We start from the raw sequence: 15,859 nt of genomic DNA on the forward strand, positions 1-15,859 counted from the left end.
TACACTTATAGTAAGTAAATTACCTCCGTTAATAGTTTGTTTGAAAAAGAGTAGTAACGCCTCAGTTTATCGCGAGACTGTAATTAAAAGAGTAGTTTAAAGATTTTTAAATAAATATGAGTTTGTAATGAAGCGGTTTGTTGCAAAATAACTGAAATAAAATGTTTATGCCTAAAAAGAAAGTTCTTGTCTGTCAATTTCAAGCGAGCCATCTCATTTATATGATTTAATGAGTATCTTTAGTCTAAAGTAACCGACACCCGTACTGAAGGTGATTTGTTATTACTGAGTGGCTTTAAATGCAATCTTTTAATGTAGTTAAATTTAGACTGCAAACTCATTATAATTCAGAATGGGATACTGTAATAACGATAATTTGAGCTAACTTCAGGAATATATATATATTTAAAATATCATATATGGATATAGCCAAATTTAGACTTGATAAGGCCCTAAGCTATTTGAGATATGAGGCCCTTTATAAATCTGTTATAATATAATTTAATACTTTTTATACTATATTTTAATTTGGGGTGGCCAAGAAAGTAGGGGACCTAAGCTATAGCTTTTGTAGCTTATACGTAAATCCGGCTCTGTACTTACCATAAGTGGTAAGCAGACATAGTGAATGCTAAAACTGCATAAGGGATTTTTGAAAGGATATCCAGTATGAAACCAAAATACAGTCAAAAGTCGTTAATCTGGACTCGTCGGGACTTCGGCGATTCCGGAATATCGATTTTTCCGGATTATAGATCATCAGTTTAAATCTCGTAAGATGGCATGCAGAAATTCTAAAATTAAAAATATGAAACCGTAATTTATGAAATAAAGAACAATTATGATCTAAAGGGTATCAAAATTTACAAAAAAAAAAAAGCTTAATATTTATTTGTTTACTTTATTAAACATTTCTTTTAATGTAAGTTGTTTAAGTTGCTTCGTTTTATGTGATAATACTTTCTCTTTAATTCTATAAACAGACATAATTTCTTGTTCAGTTACAAAGTTCCGCTGTTCATGTCCCGTAATTGCTGTGCCGAGAATACCGACTAACTTGTCAAATGAAATTTTTTCGTTTTCACTAACCTCTCTGTCACCTTCTTCATGTCTTTATCCATTTTTTGCAGCAATTCCACTTTTTGTTTGATGGACATCGAAACATACTTTCGTTTTGTAGATCCTTTGGGAGCTCCAGCATCGGAAATTCTATTTGACATAATCGAAAGTTCAAGTTTACTTTTATAAAATTGCTCTTACAGTCTGCAAAAAATAATAAGCCGGATCCAATTCGAAGATTAAGGAACAACGCAATCATCAACATTAACTGAAATAGATAATTAGATAATTTTAGCTTATACCGTCCGTTATCCATAAAACGCACACGGGAAAACGTATCCTGCGCTTGCGCACACGCATATGCGCAGTCGCGAAGGTCTTACGCGCACGCGTAAACGCCTATGAGCATATGTCAACGCGGCGCATGCGCAGAAAGTTTTTAGTTTTGAGGTCCGGATTATGGGTATCCGAATTAACGACTTTTGACTGTATATATTGCTAATGTATAATATGGTATATTCTCAAGGTCAGTAGAGAGATAAGATTTGGCTCTTCCTAATGTTCAAGCTTAATGAATCACTTCACTTACAGAAATGGGAGAAATGAGGACATAATTACATTTAGTTTACCAAGGCAGTAGTTGTTTTGAAGCAAACTATGGCCCAGCGACTGTTAAAGTTTTCTAGTTGGAAAGGGAAAAAAAAAAACCTTGTAATATGATAACCTTGGTATATACCAGGCATGTCGAAACTACAGCTCTTTGGTCTCTCAAATTAGCTGAAATTATAACAAACAGTTGCTTTACTTTTAAAATATTATTATATTTTGAAAGTGAAGCCCTACTATGACATGCTTTTCTAACAACTAGCAAATTAACCAGCACTCCCCTCCACCAATCTCATTTGCTGTGTTGTTTTCAATGGGTTAAAAGGCAAGAAAAATTGTTAGTTCTATTTTTCAAATTACTATGTTATTTTTTTTTATTCAAATGGATAATTTTTTACATTACTGTATTAAACATTCTTCCATTTTCATTTTGTTCTTATTAAAATCAGCTTACAATTAAGATCAGGGGAAAAGAAAAAAATTGCAAATTTGAAGTAAATGCTTGACTTTCTGTTTTCTTTTTTTTTTTTTAAAGGCAAAACTAAGTGCTCATGATCTGATATTTAATATGTCACAGAAATTTATTTTCCTGAGTACACAGCAAAAACAAGAATTATTTACGTATATGTATGTTTTTTAAAAAAAGCATTAATTGAAAACTGCAATATTGTTTTTAGTTTTTTTTTTTCTTTGCCCTATTTAAAAACCATTTTAGAACTTTTCGAATTGTATAAACATATAGCTGCAAGGAAAATTTATCTGCAGCTCTCTGATTTTCATGGATTTCAACATATGGCTCTTAACATCCGACATGAAGTTTGACCATGCCTTTTATATACTAATATGTAATCAATTATATAATGTTGAACTTTCAAATGTAAAAAGTAAATTACTGTATCACATAAATGCAACAAAGTTAACAAAGACTTGAACTAAACACCATTCCAAGAGAAGAGATTGAGAATATCTTACCACTCCAGTCATTCATTAAAACCATGCCAAAAATATGGTCCTGAGCTTTGCTGATATTGATTGGTTCTCCAAGTTTTGAAGGTGTCCCAATGAAAAATCCCATTTCTAATTCAAAATCCATCAACTTGCAAGGTCCAAACTCAGGCGGTAGATCTTCGAATTCAGATTGCATATCAAATTATTATCATATCAATGTACATATAACAGAAATTTCGATTTAAACAATATTCAGAAAAATGAGCATTAATAATAATAATAATGATGATATTAAATATTAATTTCAAGGGAATTAGAATATAAATTTATATTTATTTTTATATGCAAGATACTTGGAAAAAATGTTTAGCTTTCACTTCATATACTATTGATTTTAAATGTATATTTTTAATTTTAAAAAAATTATATAATTTTATAAAAACAGTTTTTAATGGAAAGCAAGAAGATGTCTGAAAAATAAAGCTTTTATATATAGTATGTAAAAAAGGGGGGAAGAGGAATAAAAAAAAGAAAAGGTATGTATAATTTCTTTCATGTACTCATCTTCTTAATTATTTTCTTATAATTTCTCATATAGAATGATAAAATTAACCAATTTTCTCTAAAAGTCTTTTATGAAAGCATCCTTCTGAAAGAAGAAATACTTTGTATGTTCAGAAATTTTAGAAGATTCTTCTGCTGAATTGTTTTGGTTCAAAATTTTATGAATGCACTGAAAATTCTCACTTGAATATGATTTTTAATAATTACTACTTTTGGTTTACAGGGAATCAACTAATTATCAATATAAAGCAAGCAGTTCTTTGTGTAAGCCATCACATACAAATTAATACCATAACAATGATGAGTCCAGAGTTTAATTTCTAAAATTAGAAGTACCAAAACCATCATAACATATGGACCTATGGTTGGCTATCATTATGATGAATAATAAATTAATATAAATAAAACAATCGCACATAAAAAAAAAAAAAAAAAAAAAAAAAAAAGAGCATTTAAAAATTAAATAAAATGCAAAAGCAAAGTTATGCCATTAATTCAAATAAAAATTATAAATATACAAATAATAGTATATGATAAATACTATACAAATTAAATGAACAATGAATGCTTTTAGAATCATCTTTTACAGAACAGTGTCTGTTTTTGGCAGATAAATTTATGAGATAACCAGGGCTGTTTATCTTGGGGATAAATACTTCAGGAATAAAATATGCTTAGTTAATAAGATATCTTCTAAGAGTTTAAGGCTAAGAATTTTGTATTTATAATGGCTAAGGAAGAAACTGAAAATGCACCTATGCCATCAATTTGTTCTCTTAGAAATGTAACCTAAAATAAAATACCAGAGGATAAGGCATAAAATCTACATGACTACATATGTACCATATGCCACATGTGCTTCTGATAATTAATTTTAAATTTAGGAAATTAAAAAAAAAAAAGAGAGAGAGAGAGAGAGATAACGAAAATAAATAAGAAAGGGGAAAAAGAAAAAAGGTGAAAGAAAAGTTCAGCATTATGTTTCCCTTTAAAAATAAATCATGAAAGCAATAACAATAGATTTTTAATCACAGTCATTCTTAACAATATACATTCAACTTTTTTAACCTACTGCATTATTATATAAAATGGTTTTTCAAAAAGCGACATAATTTTATGACAATATGTTGACTGAATAATGACTTCAATTATATAAAACTGTGGCTTTTTATTCCATAATTTGATTTAAAAGAAAGCAGTTTAGAATGCAATAATACTCCTGTATTCACATGCATTATGTTTCAAAGCTTAGCACAGATATGTGAAACTGAGGAGAATATTGAATACTATAGTTCCTGAGCTTATCTTATTTAGGGTTCTAGTGCCGGCTTCAGCTACACTAAGAACACTAAGAAACATCACGAATACTACGAAATACCACAAATGAGCTCAGGTGCAATTTAAGCACTAAGTTTGATTCATTTAATCTTAATTCCTAGTTCTAAGAAGGCAACTATAAACTCTGTTAACTAATACGAGTTCAAATCTTTTATTTTCAATTGCAGAACTTCTCAGAATAATATACAAAATGTTAAGCAAACAATATCAAGATTGTAGTTGGAAGGATCCTCTAAAAATGAAGTCTGACTTTTCATTTGGTCCCCTTATGGCATACAAAAAAGAAAAAAGAAATTACAACCAATTGCAAAACCAAATAAGCTATAAAAAACTCAATATACATGCACAATTCGTAAACATGTGCCATTAATTAAATATGATAGAAAGAAAACACATTTTCCAGATTCCGTTGATTCTTTTTGATAAAATTATTTCCTTACATTATTATAATTGTTCTGAACAACTTTTTAGATTTGATATTACATGTTTCAGCACTTAATAAAACATACACAATCAAAAGTCTTTAATCCGGACTCGTCGGGACTTCGGCGATTCCGGATTATAGATCATCAGCTTAAATCTGGTTAGATGGCATGTAGAAATTATAAAATTAAAAATATGAAACCATAATTTATGAAATAAAGAGCAATTATGATCTAAAGGGTATCAAAATTTACAAAAAAAGCTTAATAGTAATTTGTTTACTTTAATTAAACATTTCTTTTAACGCGCGCATGCATAAAGCATACATTGCGTATAGTCGAAATTAGAAAATTGCAACCAGAAAACTATTTGATGTGTACTCGTGATATTTATAATGACGAGGAATTTGATTTAAATCATATCAAAGACGGAATACATAGAGATGAAATACTACATTTAGTAAGGAATTATAAGCCGAATAAAATGAAAACATCTGCCCTGAAGATAAGGATAGTGCTGACAGATCAATTTCCAGTTCATTGAGCGCCGCGACGTTCCCCCCCTCCCGCGCAGAGCAGCGTGAAATTGATAAACAAATTTCGGAATGGTTAGAGAAACAAAGGAGCCTTTATCCATTTTTTGCAGCAATTTCACTTTTTGTTTGATGGACATTCAAACATGCTTTCCCTTTGTAGATTCTTTGACAGTTCCAGCATCGGAAATTTTATTTGACATAATCCAAAGTTTCAACTTACTTTTATAAAATTGCTCTAACAGTCTTCAAAAAATAATAAGCTGGATCCAATTCGAAGATTAAGGAACAACGCAATCTGCAACATTAACTGAAATAGATAATTAGATAATTTTAGCTTAGCTAATACCGTCCGAAAATATTAAAAGAGCATGCACAAACGTATTATGAGCATGCGCGTAAAGGTATTACGCGCATGCGCAGAGAGTTTGTAGCTTTGAGTTCCGGATTACAGATCATTTCGGATTGTGGATGTCCGGATTAACGACTTTTCACTGTATAATGTCAAGATTTCTGACAGCCCTTTCATATAATTATTTGCCCATATAACAAACCTGAATTTTTTTAAATGCTGTAAATGCATTTTGGTTCCACCCTGAAAATTATTGTGCACAGCTGCAGATTTTCTTATTAGAAACATTAACTGATTATGGCAAAGTACACAAAGATCATCTGTTTTAGGAGGGCTATCCTGGTAGAAGACTTAAGAAAAAGGGGGGTATAATAGAATCTAAGCAAACAGACTAACTTGTATTCCATTACACAAATGAACAAAAACCATAAGAAACCCATTCCTTTAACAGGAACTGAGCCTGGAATAAACTGTCAGTATTCACTAATCTTATGCACTCAGCCACTGCTAATTGTAATAATTATGTGCATTGTAATGTTGAGAAACACATAATTATTTCACTCATTAGGTAAAACTAATCACTCATTCACATATTGGCCAAGACATGTCAAAATGAGTTATATTTGCAAATGCCTCTGCTTTTCCTAATTTCCTATTTTGCAGAGGTTACAAGTATCATTTATTCTGCCTTCTGTATAGCATTGTTCATCTAAATTCAACCAGTGTAATATTAATTTTCTTTTTAGTTTTGCTTGAGTGGCAACAGCTGTAAAATGTTATTATTTTGGTAAAACAAACTTGTTTGGTTGTGTTTAAATTTTTAGAGATATTATTTACATAGAAATAAATTGATGAATGGACAAAAATGGTGTACATTTACTGTCATATCTAACATTTGGTGACCTGGACGTGATTAAATATAAGAGGTGAGTACTTTATATAAGAAATAATTAATTGAATTTTGGTAGAATAAACTTGTTTGGTTGTGTTTAAAATTTTTGGGATATTATTTAGGTCGAAATAAGTTGATGAATGGACAAAATGGTGTACATTTACTGTCGTATCTAACAGTTTCACTGAACGGAAAACAACACACTTTTTTACTACAGTCAAAAGTCGTTAATTCGGACACCCATAATCCGGAATGATCTATAATCCGGACCTCAAAGCTACAAACTTTCTGCGCATGCGTCGCGTTGACGCATGCACGTAAGACCTTTACCGCTGCGAGTTTGCGTGTGCGCAAAATACGTTTACGAATGCGCGTTTAATGTATAACGGACGGGATAAGCTAAGCTAAAATTATCTAATTATCTATTTCAGTTAATGTTGCAGATTGCGTTGTTCCTTAATCTTCGAATTGGATCCGGATTATTATTTTTTGCAGACTGTTAGAGCAATTTTATAAAAGTAAGCTTGAACTTTCGATTATGTCAAATAGAATTTCCGATATATATTTACTAATATGTAAAGGATATACAAAGCGAAAGTATCTTTCGGAGTCCATTAAACAAAAAGTGGAATTGCGTCAAAAAATGGATAAAGGCATATCCTTTGTTTATCTAAACTTTGTTTATCTTTGTTTAACTAAACTTTGTTTATCACGCTGTGGTGGCGTGCAATGAATTGGAAGTTGATCTGTCAGCACTATCCTTATCTTAAGGGCAGATGTTTTTATTTTATTTGGCTTATAATTGCTTACTTAATGTAGTATTTCATCTCGATGTACTCCGTCTTTGATATGATTTAAATCAAATGCCTCGTCATTATAATTCGCTTCCGATAGCGAAGAAAGTGACAGAGGTTATTGAAAACGAAAAAATTTCGATTGACAAATTAGTCGGTATTCTCGACACAGCAATTATAGGACTTGAACAGCGGAACTTTGTAACTGAACAAGAAATTATGTCTGTTTATAGAATTAAAGAGAATGTATTATCACATAAAAAACGAAGCAACTTAAACAACTTACATTGAAAGAAATGTTGGTACTATTCCGTTTTGAGGACCGTAAAAAACTTGCAGTGAAAATGTATGCGCAAAAGCGCCAAATCTAGCAAACACACCCATTTAACAGAGCGCCAAATCTAGCGTACGTGCCGATTTCAGATTGCGTAAGTTTATATAAGTTTATGTAGTTCTATATTTCTTAAGACGCCATTGAAATACTAGTTTAATTTTTAAATCCTTTTTTGATATCCTATTTAACAACTTGTGAATTGCCCGTGACGAAAAGTCTGCAATAGAATTTTGAGTAAAGTGCAGAATCACCCACTGCTTGACGCGTTTTTAAGAATTGCGTATACTCGGTATCCATGTACACATCGACCTATTTTCACTTTAAAAAAAATCCTAGAATTGCACAAAAACGGCACTGCGCACACCCTTGACTTTATCTATGTACACATCGACCTATTTTCACTTAAAAAGTAAAAGAAAATTGACAAAAATCCAATTGTTTTTATCTGTGTAAAAGCGGCAAACACGGTCTGTTTTAAGACAGACACTTGAAACAGTGGGCGATTCTGCACTTTACCGAGAATTTTTTCATAGAAAAGGCATCATTCATTATAGAAAATTATGTTTGAACAACCAACGAGATGAAATTATGCTTTAGCGATAACTCGATAGCGATGCAGGCATCCATGCAGTTATGTTTAGCAATTTTTATAAAAATGATCTGAAATAGTTATTTACTCTTATATTTCCATTCAGTCATGTTTAGCTTTTTTTAATATAAATTATAATAATAAAAAAGTATTATACGAAATTAACATTTCATCTAAATTAAAACATCAATCTTAAATAGTTATTTACTATTATACTTCCTTTCTTACATTAGGGTTGCCGCAATTATTTTTGGCAGCACTGGCATCAACAATAGTTTGGCGACTTTTTACGGCCCTCAAAACCGAATAGTACCGAAATGTTTAATAAAGTAAACAAATAAATATTATGCTTCTTTTTGTAAATTTTGATACCCTTTAGATCATAATTGTTCTTTATTTCGTAAATTACGGTTTCATATTTTTAATTTTATAATTTCTGCATGCCATTTTACCAGATTTAAACTGATGTTCTATAATCCGGAAAAATCGATAATCCGGAATCGCCAAAGTCCTGACGAGTCCGGATTAACGACTTTTGACTGTATACCAAAAATCAACTCAAGATCAAAAGATGAAAAATAATGTACATAATTATTATAACTAATGATAACTTCTTTATGTTAAGTTAGTCATCATGGCAAAACATTTGAGAGTTTTTGCTTTATGAAAGATACCTTCATGCAGGACTGTCCAAGAGAAATTGATTAATATCCATTTGGGATGGACATGGGAAAAATCATGGAAGCCCTATGCAGTCAGGCTGTTCAGTCAATAGAATATATCTAAAATGAACTATCATATTCACTGGCCTTATTTAATTAGTCATTTGAGGGCCTTCTTATTTTCAGTTAAATAAATAAATATTGAAGCTTAAAAAAAAAGAAAAGATTTTGCCACTTCTAGTACCTAAAAGCAAAACAAAAGTATTATACAATTAACAGATTTAAAATTTTAGGTTTTTAGCAATAGTTCTGAACATAGAGCTTTAATTTATAATAATTTAATATCTATTCTTTACCCATTTGTGTGTGTGCTTGGAAGAATCTCTTATTCTCCCAAATAATATTAATTGAAATATTGGATGTACTTATAGTTTATGACATGCCCATCATCTGTCCACCAGCATCAGACATTTTGTTATCGAAACTTAGTGGTTAGGAAGAAATTCCAGTGTAATTTGAGTTTGAGAAAGATGTATCATATTTACTTATGTACTCTCCCCCCTTAACTAGTTTTACTGTACAAAAATCATGAAGGGAAAATTATGGAAAGAATTTAATTTCTGAAGGACATGGTTACAACAAGAATATAACAAATGAAAAGTGTTCATGGATAAACTATACAGTACAAAGTCCGTAATCTGGACGTCCATTATCCAGAATGATCTATAATCCAGACCTCAAAGCCACAATTTTTTTTTTGGTATGCTTTACGCATGCGCATAATGTGTTTATGCATGTGCGTATTGCACTTATGCATGTGCATTTAATGTATAACAGATGGTATAAGCTAGGCTAAAATTATCTTTACTGATTCTAAGGCATTTCAGTTAATGTTGCAGATTACGCTGCTCCTTAATCTTCTAATTGGTTCGGCTTATTATTTTTTGCAGACTGTTAGAGCACTTTTATAAAAATTAAGCGTGAACTTTCGATTATGTCAAAAAGAGTTTCCAATTCTGGAGCTGCCAAAGGATCTACAAAGCGAAACCATGTTTCATGTCCATCAAACAAAAAGTGGAATTGCTGCAAAAATTGGATAAAGGCATATCCATCTCAAAATTATGCGAGGAGTATGGCATTGTATGACACAAGAAAAAAGAAAAAGGAACTTTTTGAATTTTTTGTGGAAGCATCTTAAACAACTTACATTGAAAGGAATGTTTAATAAAGTAAACAAATAAATATTAAGTTTTTTTTTGTGTGTGTGTAAATTTTGATATCCTTTAGATCATAATTGCTTTTTATTTCATAAATTACGGTTTCATATTTTTAATTGCATAATTTCTGCATGCTATATTACCAGATTTAAATTGATGATCTTTAATCCGGAATCGCTGAAGTCCCGACGAGTCCAGATTACGGACTTTGTACTGTATTATTTATTGATTTTACAAAATTATTTATTGGAATGTGTAGATGTCTTTTAAATATGATTACGTAGTAATTTTCCAATACATTTACACAGTTAAATTAACATTAGCAATAAGATATCTTCATTTCTACTTCCCTTATCTTGAATCTTGCCTGGCCTTATTAATGCCCACTGCTCAAACCATATTTAGGGTTTTCAGTGCCCAGGGGCAACTGAAAATATCATGCCCCTGCCTGTTTGACAAGAAAAAAATATTTCATTCTAAAATTTTATAAAATTAATTTAGCCTTCCCTGAATACTGCACCCTGGGACAGGTCTTCTCTTTTACTCCCCCTAGTTACGCTATCACCACTCCTACAGCCGAGGAATATAACCATTTAATGTTGTTGGAAATGCTATCTGTGTCATCTACTATAGTTTGTTGTCATCATCTTCATCAGCATTCAAGTCAGTCTTCCTACATGCAATGATCTTCAGAACCATCACAAGCATTAGATATCCCCATTTTCTTAAAGCTCTTCATTATTATTGCTTCATTAAAAGAGCTCAAGCACCCAAAATGAATGAGTACATCAATTAGTAAGGCAAAAGCAACTACTACTTGAATGAATCGATATTAAAATTTGTATTCTGAATGTCTTGAGCTTTAAAATTTTTTTCAGAACCTTGTGCTATAAAGGTAAAGGCAAAAGAGTGAATAAATACAATATTTGACTTTTGCCTTTAAAATAATAATAATAATAATAATAATAATAATAATAATAATAATAAAATCTTTGCAGAAATTTTGCTTAAAAAATAATAAAATGTGCTTATAAAATGATTCTTAAAATAAAATAAACCATACTGTCAACAGGTCTTGTTTGTCCATTAGGTCTTCTAATTGGAGTTCCAGAAACTACAATTGAAGAAGCTCGACCATGATAGGCAACAGGTAAATATTTCCTGTCCAAAATCAAAACAGCTTTAAATTAATTATGTAAAAAATATGTAAATTTAAATTACAGAAGTACCAAAAAATAAAACAGAATTAGAAATAAAGAGAATAACATTTGAAGAACCAAATAAAATAATTGGTTATATAACAAGTGAAAGCTCAGAAAAAAGGCTACACTGAAAGAAGAAAGACTGCTGCTTTACACCTGATGTAGAGAATAAAATAATTGGTAATGTAACAAATAAAAACTCAGAAAGTACAACACAATTCTTCTATAATTAATACCAGTATCTCATGCAGAGTCTCTCTCAATAAACTGTAGTGCTGAAAGTTGCTAGAGTTCATCTCCATTTTAAAATAAAAAACTGGATTTGAACAAATTTAAAACTGTGTAAAAGGTTTGCTTAAAATGTTTTAAATAAAAAAAGTGTATAATATGGATGTGAAAAAGAATTCTTTAATTTATAAAGTTTAAAATTAGAAATGTATATTCTATAAATGTATCTAATTATCTCTTAAATTACATATTGTTACACATATTAATTAAAATAAAGCATACCTCATTATATTTTCTGTACCTATGATGTTTGCAAATTCAAAAACTCTAGATATGATATAATTTCTTTTTAATAACCAATTTCTGTTGTTAACTGCTGAAAATTTTACAAAGGTCTTAGAATCATTTTCTCAGAAATCTATTTTGAAATTTGGGAAATTTAAGTGCATGAATTCGCACATGTTTCTTTGATGTTACGTTTCTCAAAATGTATGTTTTGAACTTACTTGATTATTTTATATACTCACTCAATTACGAAGTAAAAACTACTTTTTTTTTTTCATGTACCACCTGTCAGCTATTTTACCTAATTGCTCAATTATGAACTAAAAGAATTTTTCCGCATATACCAGCTGATATTAAGTATCAACAACATTATTAAATTTTTATAATATAAATATTAAATTGTAGATAATGTACAACTTTTCATAAAATGTACACAAATTAATTAGCTAAAGGCAAATTTTATAGCAAGTTCTTTCATACACAGAACCAATTATGATACATACCAATTTGGCATAAGAGCATTATCTTTTCCTCGAAACATAATTCCAATATTTGTAGCATGTTCTATTGAGGAGTAAAAATCAGTATAATCACCTACGAAACAAAAACTTAGTTCAGTTCATAGTTTTTACTAATTATGAGCTTAAACAGATATAAAAGAATTATCAAAATTACAGCCTGAATGTAAATTCATACAGATTTATCACAACATGTAACTCATACTGTGCAATAAGAGGAGAGCAATGTTATTTTCTACTGAAGAACTTTCAAATAACTACACAACTCATAATTTATTGCACTAACACACTAACAAGGATGTTTTGTAATACATCTTATCTTACTTTTGTAACCACTTTCAATGATTTCAAGTGTCTTAAATATTAAAAAAAAAAAAAAAAAAAAAAACTCCTTATTAAACCAAATATACAACAATGTCACACCCAAAAGTGTTTTAAAGAAAAGAGGATTCACAATTATAAAATGGCCTAAATAACATACTTGAGGTAAAACTAAGTAAATATGTTTTCTTTAAATATAAAGGTTAATAGAAACATAATTAAATTAAAAAAAAAAAAGTTTTAAAGGAATTGAAGTAAGAAATTCACAGCAAGTTCAGAATCACATTTTTATTTAAAAGTTCTTAATATATAGTTAACAGTTTGATATGTTAAGTTAACAGTTAATAAGTATATTGAAACCAGTATTTCTTGAAACATCTTTTAAAAGATTTAGTTTTGTAAGATTATTAAAAGATTTAGTATATTTAAAAAAAGGGGGAGAAAGGATGTTTAATAATTTTCAATCATATTTATAATTAACGAAATTTTAGTCGAGTATCATTTCAATATTGAGTTTACTTACCAATTTTACAAGGTAAATGCATGATGGCATTTTCTTGCAAAATGAAGGCTCTGAAAAGATATAATACTGAATTAAAAAAATAATATTGTACATCAGAGTAGATATATTGGTTTGTTGATGAAATGGCAAATTTAACTCATCTTTCTGTTTGCCTGTAATAAAATATTAGAAGAGAAAATAAATGTATAAAAATATTTAATCTCATTTACTTTTCTTATTACACTAAAAATGTATATTGTCTTCATGTGATATTTTACCTGAATGAAGATAGTTAAGGAATTAATCCAGATTTTAAATCTTGAATATTTTAATGTATTCCTCATTTAAATATGTTTTAGGAGTTCAAAAAAAATTTTTTAATCTTAAAGTAATGTTTAAACCTGTAAGTTGTATGATTATGTTATATATTAGATTACTGCAATGTGTGGCCCAGATGAAGCATGTTCATTTGTGTTGTTCAAATGTCAGTGCAGTAAGAATAAGTTAAATTTTCAATTATTTCCCTTTAAATATTGAAATTTGCACAAAAATTAATTTAAAGCATTTTATTAAATCTATTCTGAATCATTTGATCATCATACTCATATTTAAGGTATCCTGCAAGTGCCAGTTACAAAGGGATTCTAAGGTGCCTCAAAATATGTGGATCTCTCATCTTATCATAATGTATTTTATGACCAGTGGCCCACAGAAGTGTAAGTGAGATAGATTATCTAAAGTAAAAGTCTGCCACTATTGAACATCATGTAACTTTCTCTATTGCTAATATAAACTTTCAAAAAAGTCTCTAAGTCAAATAAAGCTACAAAGTAAATATGAAAGATGGATGTCATAAATATGAAAAAATTCGGAATTTTAAAAATATGAAAATGCTTCTTATTAAAATTAAAGATAGTTGGAGTTGTAGTAATAAAGAAAAAAATTTTTAATTTGAACTTTTTAGAAACAGTGATAATAAAAACTGAAAATGAGTATAGCTGCAAATGCTAAATAAAAAAAATGCAGTATAGCTGTCCCACAGAACTAAAATAATTTGACTATCACTAGTGGTTTCCTTACTTTGAATATTTATTTTACTGAAGACATTTGATTTTATTCCCTTCTTATATAATTTCCATTTTATTATTTTTATATATGGTTCACCATCTTATTCAATGTTTTACTTCAAAACAACATCTTACCGCCTTTTTACACCTTGATACACAATTTAGCTGTATTATATGATAAAGCTTATAGAATTCAAATTTCTTGATTTTAATGCTACACATAATATATATCACAGATTGAAAGAAATCCAAAGACATGTTTGAAATTTGTAACTTGTGTTAAAATCAACAAACTTTATGAAGCATAAATTTACTTTGAACGTAAACTTGAATTATCTCTTAAAAGAGGATTATCTGCTGCGAGTATACGTTGCAGAGTCTTTCGAGCTTCCTGCCAGCAATCTTTTCCCAAAGACATGAAGCAGTTCAGATACGGCTACAAAATAAAAAATAACACTACATAATGATGGAAGGCAGACACTCCCATTCTTAATATTTTTTATTTCAAACATTTCTAAAATTATATTGAATTTTCAGGTAACTAAATTTATTTAAAATCATAATAAAAATTAAAATCTACATTAATTTTTTTGTAACTCTACCTCCTCAAAAACATATTGGTGATTTTTCAAAAGAGGACCATCAAAAAGATGCTTTATTATAGACAGATCTAAAATATATTCTCCAATTGCAACTCCAGGTCGAGGCTTTTTCTAAAACAAAGTTCAAAATAAAAAGCTCCTATGAGTATACTGCAATAAAATTTAAAATCAGCACAATCAGCAATTTAAAATCTAAAAAAGTTTAATTAAATTTATTCAAATTAATAAATTTTTAATACAGAAGCTGAAAAGACATTGACTTACATCTCCAGGAGGGCTAAATATGCCATAAGGCAAATTTTGATATGAAAAATGACAATTTTGAGGGACAGCAATAAAAGACATTGCTATTTAATTTTACCAGCCCTAGCTCCGTAAGCCTACAGAACTAACCGTTACTTCTGAACTGTAGAGTTTTAGGTCATCATCCTTGAACTTCTCCATCAGCTAATCTTATCTTGAGATAAAGGCAGATTTACTGCTCTTAGGACATGCATAAAATTTTAAGTATGAACATCATCACTAAAGTTTAGTATCAGTTCAACAGCACTGTCGCCATCTGGTGAGAAACCCATTAAACAAATTGTACGCATTTCAGTGTAAGAGCCACTGATGAAACATTGGTTTAAAGAAAAAAATTATCGTATTTTTAATATTATGCATCATTTTTTGTAGTTACAACTATTCGGTTCTTTAAAATATTTAATAGCGATAGTTTACGTGATTTGAAATTTATTGGGTATAATTTATGAAATTTAATCAGAGTTATAGGAGCTACGATACATTTGAAATTTATAAAATAATATATTATTCGCTTAAAAAAA

The 15,859-nt window shown here is 29.5% G+C and overlaps 1 protein-coding gene across 1 annotated transcript in view; it reads right to left on the reverse strand.

The window, feature by feature from the left end:
* Nucleotides 1-15,511, reverse strand: part of Faa (fumarylacetoacetate hydrolase) — a 34,100-nt gene extending 18,589 nt beyond the window's left edge. The window contains exons 1-7 of the mRNA XM_035351486.2: nt 15,300-15,511; nt 15,036-15,146; nt 14,748-14,869; nt 13,388-13,437; nt 12,529-12,619; nt 11,374-11,471; nt 2,638-2,790 (exon numbers count right to left, since the gene is read on the reverse strand). Coding sequence (XP_035207377.1) covers nt 2,638-2,790; nt 11,374-11,471; nt 12,529-12,619; nt 13,388-13,437; nt 14,748-14,869; nt 15,036-15,146; nt 15,300-15,380 — 706 coding nt within the window. The 5' untranslated portion in view covers nt 15,381-15,511. The remainder of the gene's footprint in view (nt 1-2,637; nt 2,791-11,373; nt 11,472-12,528; nt 12,620-13,387; nt 13,438-14,747; nt 14,870-15,035; nt 15,147-15,299) is intronic.
* Between the last annotated feature and the right edge of the window lie 348 nt (nt 15,512-15,859).

Source organism: Stegodyphus dumicola, chromosome 4 (assembly GCF_044657685.1).
Source record: "Stegodyphus dumicola isolate Sdum_Otavi_A_Nest chromosome 4, ASM4465768v1".
NCBI classification, from domain to species: domain Eukaryota; kingdom Metazoa; phylum Arthropoda; class Arachnida; order Araneae; family Eresidae; genus Stegodyphus; species Stegodyphus dumicola.